Source organism: Lagopus muta, chromosome 6 (genome assembly GCF_023343835.1).
Source record: "Lagopus muta isolate bLagMut1 chromosome 6, bLagMut1 primary, whole genome shotgun sequence".
Classification (NCBI taxonomy): domain Eukaryota; kingdom Metazoa; phylum Chordata; class Aves; order Galliformes; family Phasianidae; genus Lagopus; species Lagopus muta.
Genome location: NC_064438.1, coordinates 28979564 through 29003579, shown reverse-complemented (window position 1 = coordinate 29003579; position 24016 = coordinate 28979564). Strand labels below are relative to the sequence as shown.

The following is a 24016-nucleotide window of genomic DNA, read 5'->3' as shown; positions in this document are numbered from 1 at the left end:
TATATGATGTACTTACAAGATATTTTGGAAACTGTTTTTTTCCACTGAGATTAGTCAGGAAATACTTTCTTCAGGAATAAATATTCCGGACCTTTATAGTTTTGAATAACAATTCTACTGTTATTTAGGGAGGAATAATTGCATGCACTGGTGCAGGCTGGGGGATGAGCTGCTGGAGAGGAGCTCTGCGGAGAGGGACCTGGGTGTCCTGGTCGGCCATGAGCCAGCAGTGTGCCCTTGTGGCCAAGAGGGCCAGTGGCATCCTGGGGTGCATTAAAAAGAGCGTGGCCAGCAGGTCAAGGGAGGTGATCCTCCCCCACTACTCTGCGCTGGTGAGGCCTCATCTGGAGTACTGCATCCAGTTCTGGGCTCCCCAGTACAAAAAAGACAGGGATCTCTTGGAAAGAGTCCAGCGGAGGGCCACGAAGATGGTGAAGGGCCTGGAGCATCTCTCCTATGAAGAAAGGCTGAGTGAACTGGGTCTGTTCAGCCTTGAGAAAAGAAGGGACCTGATCCAGGTCTATAAATATCTAAGGGTGAAGGGCAGAGTGACAAGGCCAGACTGTTTTCAGTGGTGAGTGGAGACAGGACAAGGGGAAACGGCTGGAAACTGCAGCATAGGAAGTTCCGCACAAACGTGCGCAAGAACTTCTTTACAGTGAGGTGACGGAGCACTGGAACAGGCTGCCCAGGGAGGTGGTGGAGTCTCCTTCTCTGGAGATGTTCAAGACCTGCCTGGACACCTACCTGTGTGACCTGGTGTAGGGAACCTGCTTTGGCAGGGGGGTTGGACTCGATGATCTCTGGAGGCCTTTCCAACCCCCATGATTCTGTGATTCTGTGATTAGAAGTTAACTAAAAGTCTCCATGTTTTCCTGCCTGGAGGCACTCAGACTGTGAAGTTAGGTAAGGAGCATGAGGAAAAGAAATGAAATATGTTAATAAGTATTTTAGCAATACTTTGAAATGTAAGTGATTAATAAAAAGGTAATTCTGCCAGAAATTTAAAAAACAAAAAAAAAACCAAAAAAAAACCACTTGATTTTCAGGTATAAGATTGCTATAAGCTTTATTTAATCCTGTTATGTTGATCATCTGTTCTGTCACTATTTATTTATTTAAACATAAAACATCTTCAAAACATGAGATTTCAGCATAGACTTTTAAGATTCATAGTGCAGAAAATGCTTCCTTAACAGTTGAGTTCTCAGGAACCAAATAGGGCAGATTGTTACCAGGCATTGCTCTCATTTTTCTCCTTTATGACTTGCAAATATTCTTTCCATTTTATTAATACAATCAGGTAGGAAGCTTATATAAAAGCTATGAAATTGCACCAGTACGCTTATTTCATTATAAAATACTAAATTTTAATACAGCGTGACAGCAGTGTAAATGTCCATGTCAAAAATGGACACAATGCAAAATTGAAGGAAATGAAGGCAAGAGCAGTTTGAACTGAGTGTGTAAAACTCCCTCTTGCTGTATTTTCTCCTTTTTTATGAGTGCAGATTTCACTTCGGAAAGGAGAGCTGTGTATTCTTAGGTCAAAACCAATACTGCAATAGAAGTAGATGAAAGAAGGCAACGATAGTAAACTCAGTTGAAGCTAATAACTGTTTACTTAAGGTTGATCAGAGCACTAGAATAAAAACTTGCCTTACCAAGGAGTCCAAGCCTCACTGTGAAAGGAGACTTTTTAACTCAGACTGTTTGGTACTGGAGTTGATGTTGTTGGAACAGGACCTTAGAGTCAAATTTTAAATTGCAGATTTAAGTTCTAATCTTGCAAATAAGTAAAATAAATCATTTTTGACTAGTGCACTATCTCATAGAGAAGGTATCCAAGATGTCTCCACTGGTGTCACAACAATGTAACCATTCCTACCTACACTTCTGGTAGCTAACTGAAATAAATACTTTGGTAGGCTCTTTATTTTCTGTAACACTAGTATAGCACAATGGAGAGGAAAAAACCTTGTAACCCAAAGCAGAAACCATGTTGGTGTTCGAAGTTCTCCATTTGTAGCTATAGCCGTGGCATTGTCACTGCAGTCATCGGAGATGCTATCTTGGCATTTCTGTTTCACTTCAGAGCAGTTCTCTGTGCTCAGTTGCCTGCTAGAATCTCAAGCATTCTTTGCTGCTGTGGTAGTGAGCAAAAAGAAAAATGCAGGTGATGCCAAACATATTTTCCTTAGAGAACTTATGAGGAATGTATCACTGAACACAGATTTGTAGACTACTTCAATTTTTGTGTTGTTCTAGTCTGTTTCATTTCATTTCAGCCTTTAAAAAGCTATATAATACTGTCAGAGGAGGCAGAGTAATGAAATTACCAGATACACACTGAAATCTTTGGGTCTATGGCAATTTACATAACTGTACTAACAATTGCCTAAACCAATGAGTGTTCGAAATAGCATAGTTGGGAACTAACTTGTCAGCAGTCAACAAGGATTTATTTCAGTATTAGGAATGGGCAGTATGCTTGCTAATGAGTTAATAATTAATGTACGCTTTCATTATTTGTAGTCAGATCTCCTTGTTTACCAGTTGCTTGAGAACGGCTTCTTCACTGAAGAAAGAATGGTTGTATACCTCGATGTTTTAAACCACTTTTATAGTAATACTCTGGAGTTTCAATAACTCTGACCCTCATAGTTACATTAGAAATTGTATTTCTTTATTATATTTACAAATAGATTTTTAATATATATTCATTGAATGCAGCAATTCGTGCTCATCTGCTCAGTCGCGTTCTTCAGAGTAACAAATCAAATATTTATAGAATTTACGAATCTGAGAAGTAGTCTGACTTTTCATTACTCTTAAAGGTATGATTGAAAGATGGATTCTTATTTAGAGGCTTTGAGGAAATAGAGTTTGTGAGTCATGTTTTTTGACTTACATAAAGGCTCATATAAATTCTGCTATTCTCTGATGGATGGTTTCTTTACATAGTCATTTTTATGTATTGAAAATACTTGTTACTGTATCTGTGTACAAAATATTTATCATTATTTAGTTTCTGGGCACTTTAAATTCCAGTATTACATGTTGAGAAGTTTCCTTATGGTCGAAATGAAACAAAAGATGAAAAGAATGAAAGGCATAGTATGAGCTTCCTCTGTCAACTTGTACATTCTCTAAATGTACTGCCTTGGAAATTCATTGTTGTGACCTTGCCATCATTTTCCAGTAATTGAATATATGTATGCAGTGTGCGGATCTGACATGAAGAAAACCCTTTGTTCTGAGGTGCCTTAGAGAGAGACAGTAGTCATAAATTGAAGAAGGGGAACTTCCAAATGGATAAGAAAATAAAGAAAAAAATCACTATGAGGATAATCAGTCATTAGAACAGGTTGTCCAGAAAGGTTGGGGAGTCTCTGTTCTTGGATTTTTTCAAGAATAAGCTGAACAAAGCCCAAAGTAACCTGTCTGAATTTTAGTATTTTCAGTATTTTAATGACTTCCTGAGGTTCCTCGCAACACTGGTTCTTTCATTTGGTAAAATAGCTAAAGGTAGCTAGAGATATGTGTACACCTGTTGGCAGAACAGGAATGGTTACATGGCATCTGTGTTTTTCCTCTTCTCCGACTGCACAAAATAAACTTTTTGATTGTTTTAAGTCACAGAGCAAGGAGAGGTTTGAAAAATATATCACAGAAGGTAAATTTTTTGAGTTACTTAAAATTATAATCAGTACTGCCTGTGATTCTTCTAGCCCAAATTATAAATCCATGAATAAAAAGAACCCATAGCGTTATGTAAAAGTACAGTTATGTCAACCATTATGAAACATTCTCAAACTGTGAAAGTGTGCAGTAGAAATTATTGGAAGCTAATAACCTTGCAGAGATTGAGTTAGTGTTTTTATTCTGCATTTCTGTAGTATACTACCAACCGCCATGAAGGTGTTTCTGCATTATGTATTCATGGAAATTTTAACTTTTGTTTTCCTAAGTTTTAATCTAGTATTAGGTTAATTGCATTAACTCTTGACTATTGTACAGCTTACTATATCTGCATGAAAAGGAGAAAAAAAAAATATTCCTGAGTCCTCAGAAACTCTGGTGGTTTTTTTGGCTGATTGGTTGTTGTGGTTTTGGTTATTTCTTTTTTTATTTTTATTTTTATTTTTATTTTTATTTATTTTTATTTTTATTTTTATTTTTATTTTTATTTTTATTTTTATTTTTATTTTTATTTTTATTTTTATTTTTATTTTTTTTCCTAAGAGCAATGGTAATGGACATCAAGTAATTTTGATCATTTTATTTATGATCAAGTAAAAAGATACATCAAAATCCCTAATATCCCCTAAAAGCAAATCTGAAAAATCCTTCTTTGCTTCTGCAGGTAACTATTCATAGTCATTTCTCTTCTTGTGCATAGGAATGCTTTCAGTTTATACTGCCAGCCCTACCTCATGCCATTGATCTTTTGCGGGACGCCATTGTAAAAGTAAAGGAGGTACACGATGAGCTAGAAGATCTACCTTCACCACCACCTCCTCTTTCTCCTCCTCCAACCACCAGCCCTCACAAGCAGACAGAGGACAAAGGAGTACAGTGTGAGGAAGAGGAGGAAGAGAAGAAGGATAGTGGAGTTGCATCAACAGAGGACAGTTCCTCTTCACATATAACTGCAGCAGCCATTGCAGCTAAGGTGAGTCTGGATTGTTTCCAAGAGACTCTTTAGCTTTGCTCGGGTACCTTCCACCAATATTCATTAGCACATTAAGACTAAATGTCTGTGTTGGTGTGCTCAAACAGATATATTTTGGATGCATTTCACAGAAATTTAGCTGTGTAAGAACATATGAATGTTTCAGAAGATGATCACAGATTTCATTGGAAGATGCATTGTTTATTATTTTGACTATAAGTTGCATTTTAATGATACCATTCTGATGTGACAGAATATGTTTAGTGTTAGGTTTAAAAGAAAAAAACAATCAGAAATACTTACTCCTGAATGTGCGGTGTCCAGCGAGTGACATATTCGGGAGGCACAGGTTGCTCCTAAATCATATTTTCCTTTTTGTAAAGACAGTATTGGTTTTTAAAAACATAAAAAGTATGACAGTTATGTAGCAGGTTAAGTCATAAGCTATCCAAATTAAATGTCATCATGTTGTCTCTAGAGCCTCAGTGTAACTACTAATTATAGATCAATGTTACTTCAGCGTTACTCACACCAAAATTTTGAATTGGAGACTACAAAAGGAAAAAGGATAACACTCATTTATTCCAAATTGATTTGCTCTATTTTTACTCGCTGTACTTTAAATTCCGACTATGGGAACTGAAAATGTAAGTAACTCAAAATGCTAATAAAGGACTTCTAAACCAAAGTGGCAACATTCTAACTCCAGAAGTGTGAATTCAGGTCTGATTCCTAAGACAGCTACAGCTGGAGGTCATCATTTTATAGAAAATCCTGTTTGTATATGTCTTTAAAGGGCTAAATTAAGGTAGTTATCAAATGCAACTCAGCTTTTATTCATGCAATTTTTAAATTCATTATTTTCTTTTAATATAGACAAAGAAAAATATGCAATTTTAAAGACAGAAATTGTCTGACATCTAAACTGGCTGTGTTCATGTGAGCTTGACATTTCAGCATCACAGTTGTTTTCACCTCATTGCCTTTCAGTCATTTGCTTGTTTGGTCTCATATTTTCCTGTCACTGTATTCATAGCTGTTATGTGTTGTGCATTAGAAACATCCATCCTACACCAGTTCAGCAGTTATTATGGCAAAAGGTGAACAGCCCATTCCTGGTCTCATCAGTTATTGCCATCATGCAGCAGGCAGTGCAGAAGAACCGGTAAGATGCACTTCCCAGAGGCTTTTGCACTAACAGTAGTTAAAAATACACTGCCTGCCACCTATTCTAACAGTGTTACTTTTTTTATTCTAACAAATACATATCAGTGCTATCTGTCTTTTAAAGAATATGCTACAGGGAACATTCTGCTTAAGATGCAAACCTAACAGGATAAATATTATGTGCTTTTCTGTCAGCTGGAATCATTTGGCTGCTGAGATAAAAATTGTTGTAAAGCCTGTGTTTCTGACTAGTCATCAACTTAATCATCTAATAGACTAAATTATTAAATATAATTAAAAGAATCTCCTAAAATCACTGCCTTAGAGCTTTTTCACTATCATTTAACTTGCTTTGCTTCTTTCTCTCAAAAGCTTGTTTGTCAACATAGTACAAGATTGTCAATGTTTTCATTGCTTAGTTTCTATTTTATTATTGTGTTTTGTTTAGAAGTAGAATTTTTCAAAAGCAGTAAAAAACTGAAGTCAGGTACAGTAGATTCAAAAATTATAAATTTCTGGATTTTTGTGAATAGTAGGCAACTACTTCAATGAGTGGTAGGAATCACTACCAAAGGTTGAGTCTAAACTTGAATCAAGATAGAATAATGGCTCCTAGTATCATTAGGGATTAAATATAATTTACCATATTTATAATTACAAGTTAGATGAGTCTGAGGAAAGCAGTTGCCCTAGCAGTTATGCCATTCTACCATCCACCCTATCTGCCTGCAAAATAAGTGTAAATTCTTAACATTAAATCATTAGTTCTGTTTATCAGAGTCTACACTTTCTCAACCCTTAAGCAAATAGTAATTTAAATCACCAATCAAACTAATTTAAATCAATCAAGCACTGCAATGCCTCTGTATATAAAACATGATAGCCATGTCTCTTGAAAAGTCATTTAGGAAATGTGAAGGCATTTAAACCAATGTAAAACTACTTTTGGAAAAGATGGTATCAGATGAAAATTTAAAATTAATGAGAGACATAGTGAATATCTTTCTCTGTCCACCATTTCTCATTCATTTCTTTTTCCATCAGTATGTTACAAGTTTTACCACTCTAGCTATAAGCAGCAACCATTTTTACCCAACTTCAGTTTTATCATACCCCATTTAAAGAGTATCCCCATTCAGAGTTTTGAGACATCTATCCTTTATTAAATTTGTTTGAAAATGAATTGAAAATATTTAGATAAAGATGACATAAACACTCAGAGCGTGACTCCATGAAAAAACTAATATTTCATTATTATTATTTCTGCCTTTCATTTTTGCAGAAAACACAAAAATCTCTTTGGCTGATCAATCTCTTTAACAGCATTAATAAAATGCTGCCTTTACTAGATATGCAGATTACCCAAATCTATTTAAAAAAAACAAAACAAAACAAAAACAAAAAACTTGCTAAATGTCATTAAAATTAAACATTCCCCATCTTATATAACATGTATGCATAAAAATATCGGTTACATTTTGATGTCCCATTAATGAGCAATGTATGTGCTTTATATTGTTCTATGTATTTATGTTGATGCAATTTACACTTTTGTATTAGTAACTGCAGTCAGCAGGTAATGGTGGTTAAAGAGAATCTTTTTTAGCTAGACAACAAATTCTGCTGTCACAGTAGAGAAACAGATCTCCTGGGAGCAACATTTTTAACTGCAACCTAACCTAAATCACTCATTAAGATTTTGTAATTTTGAAAGCTAGCAAGCTGGAACTTAACAGTTCTAGATGGGTTTATATATAGCTTTATGACAAATTTTATTTTCAGCAAAGATAGTGATTAGGAAATAATCGCCATTGAAAAGTAATTCCTGTAATCATCTTCAATCTGTCTTTAGCTTCCTTTCCTGATTAATGTCCTACCTGATATTTCAACTAAATTTTGATTTTTCCACAAGCAAAAAATTATAGAATCATAGAATCATAGACTCACCAAAGTTGCTAAAGACCTAAAAGATCATCCAGTCCAACCGTTCCAACCGTTAGTACTGCATGTGCATTTCAATGGAGACTGGAAAAGTCTCACATAACTTTTATTTTCTTTTTATTCTTAAAAAGGTGGTGCCAGATAAAATTTTGGCAGCTGAAATTGATGGATAAAAAAGTAGATCACTTGGTTGAAGGAAATGAGACAATGAGAGATATCCAATTATTCTAGAGCAACCAGAGTTAACTCCAGGGAGAAATGGATCATGATGTCATTTGTAGTATGTTATATTGTGTCCGCATTGTGTTATCCTGAAGCATGTGAAGGATATAATAGGCCCATTGGCCCACACCCAACTCTGTCAAGATGCATGCATCCCTTTGGCAGAGAAGAGAAAAAAAAAAAAAATTTAAATGGTACTTTTTTTAAGATTTAAAACTATTCCTTCTTTTATAAATTTTCTGTTCTATGCCTTTGTCACAGAATCACAGAATGGCTGGGGTTGGAAGGGACCTCAAGGATCATGAATATCCAACCCCGTGCCACAGGCAGCGCCACCAACCTCCACGTTTAATGCTAAACCAGGCTGCCCAGGGCCCCATCCAATCTGGCCTTGAACACCTCTAGGAACAGGGCATCCACAGCCTCTCTGGGCAGCCTGTTCCAGTACCTCACCACTCCCTCTGTAAAGAACTCCCCTGACATCCAACCTAAATTTCCCCTCCCTCAACGTAAAACCATTTCCCCTTGTCCTGCAGTTATCAACCCTTTTGAAGAGTTGATTCCCCTCCTGTTTGTAGGCTCCCTTTAGGTATTGAAAGGCTGCAGTGAGGTCACCCCACAGCCTTCTTTTCTTCAGGCTGAACAAGCCCAGCTCCCTCAGCCTGTCTTCACAGGAGAGATGCTCAAGTCCCCTGATCATCTTCATGGATCTGCTCTGGACCCTCTCCAACAAACATTGTCAAAATTTAGGGTTTTGATAAAACATTGAGATTAAAAGGAAGTATTAAAAGTTGTATATAGTGTTGGAGTTATGCCAGTATAAAACTAAGAGTTGCCAACCTTTTTTGCATATTTAACTTATTTCAAATAGAATTGCAGATGAAAGAGAACGGAAAGGAGATTGTGCTTCTGAATACAGTTTGTCTGATAAGAATAGTATAGTGCCTTTTTTCTCCTGCTTATACTACATATCTAAGATCTTAGTTGCAATTTAGACTACTGCAAGTTGAGGTCAGTTTGATACTGTTTCTGAGCAGAAGCAATCCCAAGCGTAACCTTCCATAGTGAAAAGAAACTGTTTTGTAATTTTGAAGTGAAAATTGCAGCACAAATTGCTAAGTACTGAAAGAACTTCTGAAGAAATTTTTAAAATACCGACAGAAATTGACTGGCAAAAAATACTGTCAGTCTAGAAACACAGCAGCAGGCAGCTGGTAGTATACTGAGAAGAAAATCTGTTGCCATAAAACTTAAGTTGCGAACTCAAGAAAGTCTAACATACGGAGAAGAGTTTATGTTCAGAACAATCCACAAGATACAAGCCAATGTCTCTAAGTTAAGGTTGCTAAACTAGATGCAGTTGTTATTCATAGTTGTGAATAAAGGAAGCTAAGGAAACAAAAGTGACATAAAAAAGGAATATTTAGTGAGTTGAGCCTTAAGATTGGCCATTTCAACAGGCCATTCAACAGGAATATAACATGAACATCTCCTACTTAACTACAGCCTGAAAAAGTATGAGGGTATGAGTAAATTTGTAGACAAATCATGTTTCATTAAATTTTAAATTATTGTAATATCAGTCCTATGTCTGAGAGAAGACAATTTGTTTGCCAGTAAGTGTTACCAAGGTCTGAGCAAGTTCCTGAGGCATATGTCAAAGATACTGTAACTTCCCAATTGGAACAGCTTTGGTATGTCACTTAGTATGCAAAATCAGCAGACCATTAAGAACATCCCATGCTTTTCCTAGGAGTACATGTCTATTTCATTTTACTCCTCTTTCAGTATCATGCTTTGTCTCCACGAATCAGTAATGTGAGATGACTCTGGGACAAGGAATCCTGGGAGGAAATGTTTTCTAGAGCATTCTGTTTGCCTTAAAGCCATACTAGGCAAGAATGTTCAGAAATGCCTAGATGCAAGCTAGTTAAAGCATATCCATTTAAAAAAAGATTGCAGAGAATTCTAACTGGATTTGGTTAAAGTAAGTGGTTTGGCTTGTCACATTTCTCATTTTCTTCTACTGTTCACTACTGCCATTTCGCCCAGTTGCATTTTAGGTGGTTCTTTTGGAACTTGAATGTCAGTCTAAAGTAATAAATTCTTAATGAGTACACGAGATCATAAAATATGTGTCTATATACATACTCCTTAAAAAATCTGAATTTGGAGTTATTCTTTTACATTTTCTTTTATGTTGTGATGGAAAATTAAATTGCTGGAATAATCTGATGTTAGAAGTGCTACCTCTGAAAAAGAAATATGTTAAAATCTTGAAAATAAAATCAGAGTACAACTGAGAGTGTTTAATAGCAGAGTATATGCTGCATTTTGTGTGTAGGACAGTTCTCCTATTTGAGATAGTTATCATCTGTATGTGTTATCATTTTATACAAAATAAATAAATAGAATCATGATGTCAGGCTGGCAATTTAATCTATTATAAAGTTGGTGTGATGTCTTCATGGGTAGACTGAAATACTGCAGTAATAAAAAGCAAGAGACTTTCTAAGAATCAATGTATGTTAAAGGTCGACTCTTAAATGCAGTCCTCTAGCTCTAGTCTTTGTGACGGATGTTAAAACAGAACAGAAAAAACAGAATATTAAAACAATACATACATAGATTTATTCATATTACTAATGAATAATGAAAGTATTCTCATTGTTCGAAGTTGTTGTAACTCCATTTATTTAAGTGGGTTAATAATACCAGCTAGAGGATCTGTTACTTAAAATCTTCCTCTTAGAAATATCAAGTTCTTAAGTATATTATGTGAAAACAAAGATTGAACTCTCTTCACAGTGCATTTTAAACACAAGCATGGACTCTATACAGAGTTTTCTATTGCTTTTGCCTATAGTCTCTTCACAGAGGCCTGCAGGTTATTCAAATACAGATTTTACATCAAGAATTTGTGTACCTGAAATAAATAATTTAGTATATGGAATGAAATGTATGAAGTGTCACTGTATGGCATTTTTTCTGAGAAATTTATTTACTGCATGATATTTCTTCAGATGGTATCAGTCATTGCTAATGATTGGTTTTCTGTTTGGAACAGATAAAAATGAGATCCATCTGCGTCATGGTAGAAGTCACTGCTGGTCATTGTTGGGCTTGAAAGGATTGGGTGCTGAGAAAAAACAATCTTGTTACTTACTGTTACATCTTAGTAGTGTATTGTATGCAAAGGCTTTCAGAGCAAATAATTTCTTCTGTGCTTCTACAGTTACGATATGATTTTGCTTATTTGTAGTAGGTTTGTTACTGAAGTTACAAGAATTTAAATGTTACTGCTGCTAGCAATGCATATGAGGAAATTTTATACTTTTTTCAATAAAGTATATTATTGACTCTTAATTCCATCTCTCTTCTTTCAAGATTCCAGATTCCATCATTTCTCGTGGTGTTCAGGTGCTCCCACGTGATACAGCCTCACTCAGCACTACCCCTTCAGAATCTCCTCGTGCCCAGGCCACCTCTCGTCTCTCCACTGCATCCTGCCCAACACCAAAAGTAAGTACCTTGCAAGTTCCATGCTCAGACATATGATCTATCAGATTAATGTACTGCTTCTGCTAAGAGAGACTGGTTTGCATGCAAGGGGTATATCATTCTCAGTAATAGATAAATCCAAGACAGTACTTTATTCCTTGTGCACTTCTGCACAATTTAATATGTGGGTCTACCAACGTGTTATGATTACTGAAGTTTCATGTTAGCTCCTGCGATATCAGTCATGATTATGAAATCATTAATGCCTTGAATGTGTTTCATATCCCCAAGAACATAGGTAATCCTGCCACTGAGTAGCAACTTTAAATAAGTAGTATTATGCTGACAAAAGGTGTGTACAAATTTCTAGCCTGAGCTGGGGCAGTTCTTTGCCCTGCTCTATTATTGATCAGTTTAAGAAAGTTGCAAACCAACTAATTTCGCTCAACCTTAGATATTTGCTGCCTGACACTTGGAAACAAAAAAGAGACTAAATTTAATAGTAAGAAAGTTTTAATGCCAACCTTGTGGGATTATTGTTCACTTCTTACTGATTATACTATGCCATTTAATTGTTAAAGTGAACTCTTTCTAAAAACCTTGAATTGCATACATGAAGGACAAAGTGAATTGACCAGTGGCAAGGCCAGTAATGTCTACCTACAGTAGGATTATTTTCAGCAGAAGAAAGCTGTGCCAGAATTTGCTTCATGTCTTCGTGTCACGGTGATCTTTTTGTGGTACCAGATGCAGACATACTAATAAACTCATAGCAGATGGTGAACAATAACATTCTTCCTTGTCTAATTTGTGATCCTTGAAGACTATTCTGCTTGCTAAAATGATTTGCCAGCATCTGCTAAATCTTCTTCCTGCTATCTCATTCTTTTCTGCTAGCGAACAAGATTTTTGGGCAATCACCCATAGAAATATTTTGGTTTAGTCTGTCAGAGAGTTTTATGCAATACTCACCTTCTCTGTAACAGAGTCAAAATTATGTTGATAGACAGCATACTAAGCTTCACTTCATTCTGCTTTTCTTAAGAAGATATTCAGTGAATTATATCTGCATGCAGTTCCTTTTTTTTTTTTATGACTAAAAAAGCTGTCACTTGTCTGATGGCTAAAAATAGAAACTCAGAGCTTATTACATTAAAACTCTTGAGCAGAAGAGGAATACAAAACAGGAGCTGCACTGAGTTTCACACCTCTTGACAAAACAGAGAAATCCAAAGAAAGCCTAAGAAGACCAATAACAAGCATAAAATAGTGTCAACGTTGTTAATAGCTCTGGATTAAACCCCTGTGTTTTAAGGAAGGTATGGCTGTGGAAAAGTGTGTACCTTATCAGTGGTGAAGCAGAATGTATTCTTCTCGACCTGGCATGTCCAACCTATGGCCTGCATGTGGCCCAGGTCAGTTAATAATTAGTCCCACCATCCTGCTCTTCCCCACGGAGTGGCCTGGCCCAGCCCCAAGTATGCACCCATCACTGAGCAATAACCAAAACATCAGCTCAAGACAATTCCTCTTCACTATGTGTGGCCCAGGCAAATCAAAAGGTTGAAAATCTTCATGCTGTAGGCAGTCTTCAAAGATTCAGAGGCTTCAGAAGGAAACTACATCAATTTTGAAACAAGAGTAAAAAATCTAAAACTTTTCTTTGGGAAATTAGTTGAGATGAGCTCTTGTAATTGCATAACCCTTCAGTGTTTTGTGTTAAGCCCCATTTTTCATGTACTACTTGCAAGATCCAGTTTTGTTCAAAATAGGAGAGACCATACCACAGGAATTGCCATGAGACATCTACCTAGTCTAGCTTTTCTTTAATGTCTTCCAGAAGGGGTAGTGCAAGCTGCTTTAAGGAAAAATTAAGGAAAACTTAACTGTTAACAGAAAGAAAATAAATGTGAAGAACAATCTCAACTATTCCAATTACCTGAAGTTTGTATTTTGCACAGAAGCATAAACTCGTTTGTCAGTTAGAAAGCTCTTTGTTTTTTATGTATTTTGAAAAGTGAAAACTCCAACTATTCTTGGCATCTTTTATTCAGTCTTTTTATTTACCCCCAACTTCTCAAACATCATCTGAATTTGTCTAGAAATACACTTCATTCACATTCTTCAAGATTGTCAATATGTCCAAACATCTTCACTTGCTGTGTTTTTCCTTCTGGATCCCAGCTTTCTAATAATGCACTGTAATGTAATTTATACCAAATCTCTTGGTCCATAGATTCACACAGTAGTGTGTATGAAAAGGAATTGTAACGTAACATCTAGTTGATGTTCCGGCTTTTTTATTTCTTTGATCTGCAAGTGTGTACCTTTTCCATATTCTGACTTTCTGGTTGAGGATTTCACTTCAGGGCTCCTAAACATGTGTATGTGAACTGAAACAAAGAAGAGGAAGTTTAATCAGAAAACAATTTGATTTCCTTTGATTATGGTTACTTTTTTGAGTGGTGCTCTAGCCAGAGAATAAGTGGCACTAGATTTCTTTGTGGAAAACATTCCAATTTATTTTGTTGCACCATTTTTTTGTAATTTTTTTTTTTGGTCCTAAATGTATGTAAACCCTTACATCTCTCTTACTGAATTTGCTGAGCAGCAGAAAGTTTTGTGTCCCTCTCACAAAAAAAAAAAACAAAACAAAAAACGAAGAACAAGCAGCTTATACAATGACGGGAGCACCTATATTGAATAAATGTGAGTAGCAGGTTACTAATTCATGAGTGTGTTGGAGACAAGGTATGAAAGAGTGCATTACTAATGCTCCTGATTGATCTGTTACGAAAAGTCTTTACCTTTTCATAATTATGTTTTGGAAAAAATAATGTTGTTTATGTGTACACGCAGAGCATGTAGGCAGGCACAAAATAGAAGATTTAATTTTAGATGTCTTTATTTTTTATACTTCATCTTCCATGTTTTCTGAAAGTCTATGTGTAAGAAAGTAGTAAACAATGAATAGTCATTTTGAACCTGTATATTTCAATCAGTCTTCAGAAGTTACATTTCCTGAAAAAAGAAGGAATCAGAGAGGATTGTAGGTGTCCCGTTCCTGGAGGTAAGGTGTTCAGGGCCAGTCTGGATGGGTCTAATGGGAGGTGTCTTTGCCTGTGGTAGAGGGATTGGAGGATGATGATCTCGATAGTCTCTTCCAACCCAAACCATGCTGTATTTTTCACTATAAATTCTTCGGAGGTTTTCAAGACAAATGTCCACTGGGACAACTCTGTCATTATGTACATCCCCAAAACTAAGCAGACTTTCTTGTGTGAGCGTTAATAAATCTCCATGGAATGCCTTCCTTTTTCTATAAATTGTATTCAATTTTTAAGCAAAATCCACTGTGGCTCGAAGAGCATTTAAAACTTATTTATAATAGAAAGATTCAGATAGACAGGCAATCTTAAGTTTTACTCTAGGGAAAACTGCGCTGACAGTCCTCACCTTTCCAGTTATTCAGCCCTAAGTATGGTAGTGATTGTGACATTTTTATGTTTAACAATGTAGTTTTAGTCTTCTGAAAGTTTTAATGTTTTCTCAACAAGGCCAAGTGAATTTGTGAAATATTTATATGACAAAAGTATAAGATGAAACAATATGGCTTGCAAGTTTTTTATATAATTTCCAATAGTTGCTTAGATCGTAAGATCTTTCTATATTTTTTTTACATTTCAAGTTCAAGTCTTTGCTTCTCCCATACATAAATGGTGTTATCACTATGTATTTTATTTTACCAATACTGTGTGTCAGAGTAAAATGAAGCAGATATGGAAGACCAAGGGCAAGATTTAAATTACCACCGGGAGTACATTTCAGTGACAAGAGGTGTTCAAAGTGCTTCACTTTCCAAGATCATCAGTCTAACTGATACTCAGTTCTTCCACTTCAATGTACAGAGTTCCTTTCAGTGTACCTTTGATCATGAAGAAGCCTAAGAAACTCATTATGGTACTTTTAAAAGTGATGTTTTTTCTATCTCACTACCTTACACCTTACACTCATTATATTCTGCTTAAGAAAAATTGTCTTTTTCTTTTCTTTACTTGGTGGATATCTGTCTTTCCCCTATCTATCGTTTTTTATTTGAACTGAAACAGATAAAGCCTTTAGTATTGTTAAGAGACATGCTTACAAATCTGTAGTCATGATAGAGTTCTAGTTCCTACATGAGTTTGTAGGAATCTGCTAAAATGAGGAAGCAAGTCTTATTTTCAAAGTTGTTTTAGATATTAGCAAAACAGTTCTCTTGTCTATCCATCGCTCCATAAACATATTCTTCTTAGCACAGTGGATTTAATTTTGCTAGTTTATCACTTTCTGTATCTCCTAATAAGAGTTGTTGTCATCATTCTTGTTTACCTTCACCTAAAGCCCTGATATTCTTAATTTGAAAAATAGCATATCTTTAAATTTGTCTGTGTAAATGTTTCAGTTGTAAAGAATTTCTGAAATAAAAGCATTCTGGGGGAAAAAAAAAAAAAAACATAAAAGAGAAGAAGACAGAGAAGTCTTATTTCTGTGACAAAAGAAATATATTTGGTTTTCATCTTGATCATGTTTCATGTTCGTGTCAACTTAAAAATGGTGCTTTGAGCACCTTTTGTCATGAGTCCTAACTTTTATGCTGAACCTAGTAGTCATTGGTTCCAGTTTTCAGTCAAGTGAGCTAAAAATTAAAACTAAATGTAATGATTTATGTTTTTGGTCTAGTGTCAGAACTTTTTAATATACAAGTGCCATGTGAAGTAGGGTTGGGTTTTCTGTCAATTACTGCTTTTTCAATAGAAGAAAGATCAGGTTGCTTACCAGAAACTATTAATTAATGAGATGCTGTTCAGGATGTGATTCGCAAGCTGTGGTTTTATCCATAAGTTGGATATTTTGTGTAAATTAGATTCAATAAATTTTATTTTTTTTTTAATCTTGATGTATGCTATTTCTTCTTAAAATGATCACCAAAGTGAAAACAATATTGAAAGTATGTGAATATATTTCAACATTCCTATGCTGATTTCCCAAGTAAAGTTTTCTTTTGTTGGAAGTTGGAAGTTTGCATATACTATTATATTTATTATATTTTCTGCCTTGCAACTTGCTTTTGGGTTGTTTAAATTGTTAGAATGATCGAGGTAGACGAAATCACACTCCAAGTACTGCAAGAGTTCTTGCTTTTTCTTGTAAAAAAGGTGGCTGTTTGTAGACACAGAGGCTTAGTTATATATTTTATCCTGCTAGGTATTTTCAGGTTTTTTTGTTTGTTTGTTTGTTTTTTGTTTTTTGTTCTTAAGTAAGGTACGGTACTGGGAGAATGTATTCCAGAGTAGAAAGTAGCCGGGTTTGTTTAAGATGAGGAATCCTGCTTGCTAACATATAAGCTACTGTATCCTCCCAGGTTCTCCTCAGTAATGTACAGCAGTATTTTTCAAATCCATTACTGATTAGAATTTAACATTATTTTACATATAGCCGTTGCCATTTTTTCCTCATCTTGTTTCAGTTTGAATTTTGTTTAGTAACTCTGATCATTGTTAAATAGAAATGCAGAATTCCACAGATTTGGAAGTGAGACATTGTAACAAAGAAAGAAGCATCTTGCTGTGCTCGAGTTAAAAAAAAACAAAAAAACAAAAAAAAAAAACCACACAAAAAGAAAACCATTATAAATAATGAAAGTAAAGTCTGCTAAAATCCTTCCTAAAATGAGAGGATTCCCTTTGGAGAATAGCTGAAAAATTGAAAAATATAGGGGATTTTGCATGTTTGTTCGTTTGTCTGTTAATTCCAAAATAGAACTATCAACAACTGCCAGAGAGGCAGAATAAAGACTTGTGCCATCAAATTTAAGCTCAAAGTTGAATTTCAATAGAAATACTTATTTGACTTAGGTTTTGTGGTGATTTTAGATCAGTTCCCTTCTTTGTCTAGCATGGCTAATGGAGGGTGTTAGCATAGTTGTGAATTAGTTATCTGTACTAATCTAGTGCATCCAGAACAGTTCTTGAATTCATGGAAATCAGCTTTACATACAGAGTTCTCCTGAGCTACAAGGTACCACTTTTTTAGTCTAGTGAAACCTTGAAACGCATCAGAAATACACTCTTCTGTCTTTCCCTGAAAATATACACTACCAATTTGAAAGAAGCACTTGAGAAACATGGAATAGAATTTAATTTCTTCAATTCAGCAATATATTTACTTGTTTGAAAGAAAATAAAGTGGTTATTTATCTATTTTTGATCAATTTCACATTTCCATTTCATATTCTCTGACAAGAATTTCTGTAGGCATTTCTTGATGCTGAGATTTATGAAAAACTGCATGTTTCAGTGAAGAGCTTTCTATCTGAACCTACGAGTGGTGACTGTAGAAAAGCATTTACAGGAAAGCCCTGTGACAGATTAGGGATCTTGAAGGTCAGAAATTCAAACACATATTTCTCTCCAGCTACTACACTGGAAACTGGCCTTCCTACTGAATGCCTTAGAGAAAATTTGTGAAGGTCACTCGATAACAGCCAGTGACAAGATTGACAAGATTTCAGGCCAGCTGTTGGACATCTCTTTTAAATTTGCATCATTCATTATAGTTATTTTGTTGCCTGCTTTTTATTTCTTCTAAAAAGGCTTTTTCAAAATGCGAGGAGCACTTTGAGCTAGGAGTTCTGTGCATTAGCATTGCATGTCTCATTTGCTTTGTGAAGTTCATGTGGAACAAAATTCACCTGGAGTCTTCTTGGACAATAGTTTCATTCAGAAGTACCATCAGAGTGAGCAAAAACAGACATGCATCACTAGCCACTCATCATCACATTGTTCTAAGCATCTGCAAAGTGAACTGAATCCAGGATCTTTCCAGCTTTTCTTCAGCTCCTCAGGGTATCATTGGACTTCTTGAACTTTATCTTTCCTATCACTTTAATGATGACACTCTTTCCCGATATCCTTACAAACCCATCCACTTCTGATTTACAATTGAACTCTTCAGCTGGCATAGATAGGAGGCAATATACGTGACAAGAAGCTTTACATAGATTTTCCAAGTCTCTGCCTAGCAAAAAAAAATAAAGTACAAGACATAACAGATATTTGAAAACAAAACTGAAATGCACTTGTCCTCAAAGAAATTTACTCTTCCCTTTAAAGCCCTACTGTTCCATCTGCTTTCAGAAAGATAGACTCTTTCCTTTATGACATTGAGCACTAATGCATCATCTTTTCCTTAATTCTGTTGCTGCAAGTTGTCAAAGAGAGCAACTTTCTTAGCTGATTCACTTAATAACATAGCTGTCCCTCCAGTGAGTTGCTTGTGAGTGTCTGTGTTGACGTGACAACTTCCACCATTGCCACCCATGTGTATTTGATTGAAGCTAGCTTACTGTCTAAAATGTTTAAAGGACACTGTCCCTTATTAAAATATGGATATACACATATATATACACTGCAGCTCCTATATGCACTGCTGCTCCTAGAATTTCAGTTCAACTTAGGGCAGCAAGGCAAAAGAACTATGCATTCAGAACTCCATTGTTAGTTTGAGAGAGATACATATACTTGCAATTCAGAACAGTGTTACTGCCTTGGATTAACCGTGTTTTTATTTTTTTCTTAAGCACAAACTTGTTCACAGCATAGTGGAAATAATGATCTAATTTTCATATGACCAGAAGTCCAGTGTAAATGAGATTTAGGATATTAAGTTACTGGGAATAGTGGCATAATGTGGAATGTTTGTATTTATTGTAATCTTTTGTGGCCCTGGCTACACATTTTACCTATCAACTTTATGTAGATTTCTCACCACTGAGTTCCACAGAAGTCAGTAGATATTTTGAAAGAAATAAGCTGCCACATGTGGACGTAAAATAACCAGTGTATCACCAAAACTCCTGTTTAAGCATGTGGTTACATTCTCTTTGCTGTTACCTGAATTAACAAAGCATTGATCTGCTGGTGAAATTCATGTACTAACCTGCAGAGCTGCAAGATAATTGCATTACTTTGTACCACTGTTTGGTCCACATCGACTGCATTTGTTCTCTAATCTGCATATGGAATAGTCTGAGTGATAGTGGATAGTGTGAACAAAATGTGTGATGGTATGATAATGTGATGTTGGCATCAGCTGGCATTTGTGTACATTACACTTCTGTAGGTTTATCATATGCAAGAAAGAAGTGCAGCAGCCCTAATAAAACATTTATGTTAGTGTAATGTGTACAGGAGAATAGTTTTATTGTGTGAGAATGTTCATCTGTGTAATGGAAGTATTTCTTCCCTTTGTTTGAAAGCACTCCACATTTATTCAGGAAGCCTCAACTAATTGGCACTTGTCTTGCCTAAAATTCCAGGAGTAAAACTGCCTTCAACTACAAACCTTTTTTTTATGCATAAGTGTAAAAGTTAAATGTAATGCATTTTTTAACTTAAAAGAACCTGAGTTGCCACAATATTAAAAAAACATTAAGCTCTTTGTTAGAAGTCAAAACTGCTCGCTTTATTTAGAGCACTGAGAAGAAAATTGTAACTGGAGTGTACGTTTCTGTAACAGTATTTTCTGCTGTTGATCAGGCAAGCAAAGTTTGTAGAAAATGCTGCACATATCAGTATTTTTAGTCATTTTATCTCGCTAGTTCTGGAGTGCCATGAACTCTGACAAACACTGCTAAGGGTCAGAAAAGCATCTTAGACCTTCATAATAATCTCCCTTGTGTTCACTTCCCTATGGGGATCTGGCCAATACGCCCGAGTTTTTTGTTCCTAGACAGCTGATGCGAAATAATTGTCAGTTGAGACAATTCTGAGATGCATTTCTGATAGTGTGAATGGTATGAGAAATTTCAAGAAAAAAATTCTAAAACAATATTGTGATAATATACACAGCTTTTCTGATTTTTCTTCATCAGTGGACTACTTTCTTTTCTAGTTGAATGTGCTGTTATCAACAGGAGGAAAATCCAGACATTTGATAAAAATTGCCAATTGCTTCTAGGTATCCATGTTTTTAATGTATTTTGTTCTTCCAGATCCTACTTCACGTGAGGGCTTTCTCAATTATTGTGATTCAAAGTTAGTTTCTGATTTGTACATTTTAATGTTTTTTTTTCAATATATTTATTTTAAAGATCTTTTTAATGTTGTTTTTATGCATACACCTACTTTTTCTCTGAATCGTCTTCTCTTTAAGCTACGTTAGATTGGAGAAAGTTTTATCCCACTGCTGTTTTTCCATATTCTGCCTTGACAGCTCTTGGGGAAAAGAGATAGATTTGGAGTACATCATGGTCAAGTGGGAGATTAGTTTTTACATAGTTCTAATGTGTCCAACAAATAACCTGAACTTTGTTTGGATGCCTTATAAAATAATCACTTGCTTTTGGTTAACATGATTCCAACAGTGCATGCCTGGACCATTACAGGATATAGAACTTAACATCTTTTTAAATTGATGCTGTAAAGAATTTCCATTGTTGGTGCTGAATGTATTCAGAATTAAGTAATTTGATCATAAAAATGTTTTGTCAAACTGTGTATTAGCCAGGATTTTAGGGAAAAAAAAAAAAAAGCCTGACAAATTCAGCTTCTGAAAGTTGCAAAATTCCTTGTCAGAAGCAGTAAGCAGGGAAATTTAGGAATAGCAAGAGCAGGATTTTATCATCAGGAATTGAAGGAGTCTGCAAGTGAAATGGATAGTGCTAAGTATTCTGCTGTTGTGGAACTCCTCCTTTAAATACATCCAAACAAAACATGAGTCTCAGACTTGTTTTTTCTTTATAACCTGTGAGCATATCTGCTGAATTATATATATTCCATTAAGTTCTTTTTACAGAAGTAAAACTAAGGATAAACAGGTTTATTTCATATTGATGTTATTAGAGGATAGAGGAATAATAGTGAAATGTCTATGAGAGCTGTGCTTGGAAAACATGACATGCCTGGTTTTTGGTAACCATAATTTTTATTCATCTTCTAATAAATCTATTGCCTGTCTTTTCTTGCTCTTTGGGTCTGGTTTCCCTACTTCTGAATTTTCTTCCACTGGCTTCCCATCATTATTCTCTTGTGCTTCAAAGATCAGGAAGGACACCTGTGGCTTATCCTTAACTCTTGACTCCTATCTTACTCCCTTGTGAGTAAGAAAGGGATGTAAACATGATGTATGTCTTAACTGTCAGTGCATTACACCCTGTCAGTTTCCTACATTTCTTACTTCATTAGAACTCTCTCACATTGTTCCAAAACCTGCACTTCTTTCAGATAATGTTTTGATAGTAATCACTTAGTGTTGCTCCTGCCTTATCTCTTTATCTGCTCATTTAGCTGTATTGTGATATAAAAATGATACATAGTAAACATAAAGCCAGAAGCTGAACGTTGTGTTTTCAGTTTTGCTGTTCAGGTTCTTCTTATTAGATCTACATTTTGCTTAGAAGGAAGGATTTTTTTTCATTTAACAGGTAATGAATAGAAAAATCAATGAACTCAGTTTTAGATCACACAAGTTACTGGTGGGGATAGGCATAGAAATACTTTTGATTAAGAACATGTAGGTGCACGATCTTTCATTCTGGTTTTTGTAGCTACAAATGGTCGTCTGTGATAGGATTCTTGTGTAGTTGTGTCTGAAAAGTAAGGAGTGTATAATCCATGATCATTTCCTAAAATACTATTTTGTTGACCAACTTCTAGAACTTTAGACAGGAGTTGACCAGCAATAAGGATACACCTGAATTCCTTTCTGTGGCATTTGCCATGAAAAAAAAGAGTATTCTTTGTTGATTTTTGTTTTGCTTTTTTCTTTTCCCCCAGTAATACCCTGCTGAATACCCAGAATGTAAGTAGTATAGTGATGCAAGTTTCAAAGTACTCTGGTTCACCCCTTGAGAAACACCAAGTTGTGTGGTTATGTCCAGGTTCCCCTAGAAAATGTTACCATGCATGTTGTTTGTGCCATGAATGTAAACAAGAGCTGAACTTCAGCTATTTCCTCTTGGTTTGTTATTTTCAAGCATTTATTATTTCATCACTTGTGATCTATAGATCTTGTATATTTTTCTCTATGTATTTTGAAGAGAGAAAGATATAATTTCAGTTATATGCATTATCTCCAGACTAATTTATGAGTCCTAAATCTTCAGAACAACTTGAGTAGCCACACTACCCACACTGGTAAGTAAAAGAATAAAACTGGTTTTCTTCTGTGAAGGGCTTGCGTATAGCTGTCTCTTAAAACTTTTCCCCTCAATTCTGTGATATATAGCATTTTTTTATAATGTCCTGACTCCATGCAATTAAGATTTTGTAAGATTATCAGTATTTATTTTTAATAATTTTCTTTTTTCTAGTTCTCATTTTTTTCAAAGCAAAACTGGAAACATTATATTTGAAAATGGTTGTATTTGATCCTGTTATGCTTTCTGAGATCGATAGTATTTGTACCAGGATACTGGGCCAAGTGTTTTTGCACTAACCCATGTCTCTTTGTTTTCCAATAAGGATTTCTTTTTCCTCTTGAGGGTGTTTTAATCATTGCTGGTTGGTGTGTTTTTTTTTCCTCTTGGTTAAATCTGTGTTCTAAAGGAGACTTTTTTTTTTTTTTTTTTAATGAATACAGTTTTTTCTTGGTCAGTGTACTGGAATTGCTTGGAGATTTACTCAGAGTTCCATCAAAACTGTAGAGCTGATGTTTTTCTTCATAGTTCAAAATTATTACTATTCTAATGCAGTAAGACTAGCAAAGGAAAGCAACAGGTTTCATAAATGTTTCCAGTGTACTTTACTATTACATATCCTATTAGAACTGAATATTTAGATAATTAATGTATTGTTTAGGTGCGTTATTTTCTTCCCAGTCTAGTGTAAGTTAAAAAAAAAAAAAAAAAAAAAATCTTGACTATGTTTTGACTGTGACATTTTTAAGTTCTCAAAGTGGCAATCTAGCTTTTACTGGAATGTCCTGGCCATCATAAGGCAGAGTTAAATTTCCATGGCCCATTCAGTCTTCGGCTTCCTTGGTGGGACTTCACAAAGGAAAGGAGGTGTTGTTTGAAAGGTTTCACTTCTGTTGTGTGAGACTTAGTTTTGCATACACTGCGAAATAACCATCCGGTAACGGAAGCTCCATTCAGGCTTGACTCAGCAAGCAGAAGGATATGCATAAGGTCATTTTTATTGTCTTCATCCTTTCTACTTCAATTGACATGACACCAGTTTAATTTATCATTAGAAAAGGTTTATTTACTGGATTCAGCAATTCTGAAAAGAACTCGGGATGTAAATAAATGTTTTATTTTGTGTGCTTCTAGCAATACAAGGTGTTTTGAGCATCTACCTCATTTGTTTCTTCTATCCTCTGCGTCATCTAGGAAAAAAATTATATAATAAAGGAAGAGTAATCAGGTAGGACATATGTGGGAGAAGTCATATATGTTGTATATTTAAAAGAAAAATCTGATATTGGTCTGGCATTAAAATTTTCTGGTTGGGCAGCATAATTTTTAAC

At 35.2% G+C, this 24016-nt stretch overlaps 1 protein-coding gene across 18 annotated transcripts in view; it reads left to right on the top strand.

Annotated features, from left to right (window-relative positions):
- The window catches only part of GPHN (gephyrin), a 259406-nt gene that overhangs the window by 158850 nt on the left and 76540 nt on the right, over positions 1 to 24016 (top strand). For 10 of the 18 annotated variants that reach the window (XM_048947452.1, XM_048947444.1, XM_048947441.1 and 7 more), the window contains 3 exons: positions 4403 to 4675; positions 5733 to 5840; positions 11393 to 11527. In XM_048947452.1, the coding sequence (XP_048803409.1) occupies positions 4403 to 4675; positions 5733 to 5840; positions 11393 to 11527 (516 nt within the window). The remainder of the gene's footprint in view (positions 1 to 4402; positions 4676 to 5732; positions 5841 to 11392; positions 11528 to 24016) is intronic. The other 8 variants (XM_048947457.1, XM_048947455.1, XM_048947453.1 and 5 more) reach the window with 1 other exon arrangement.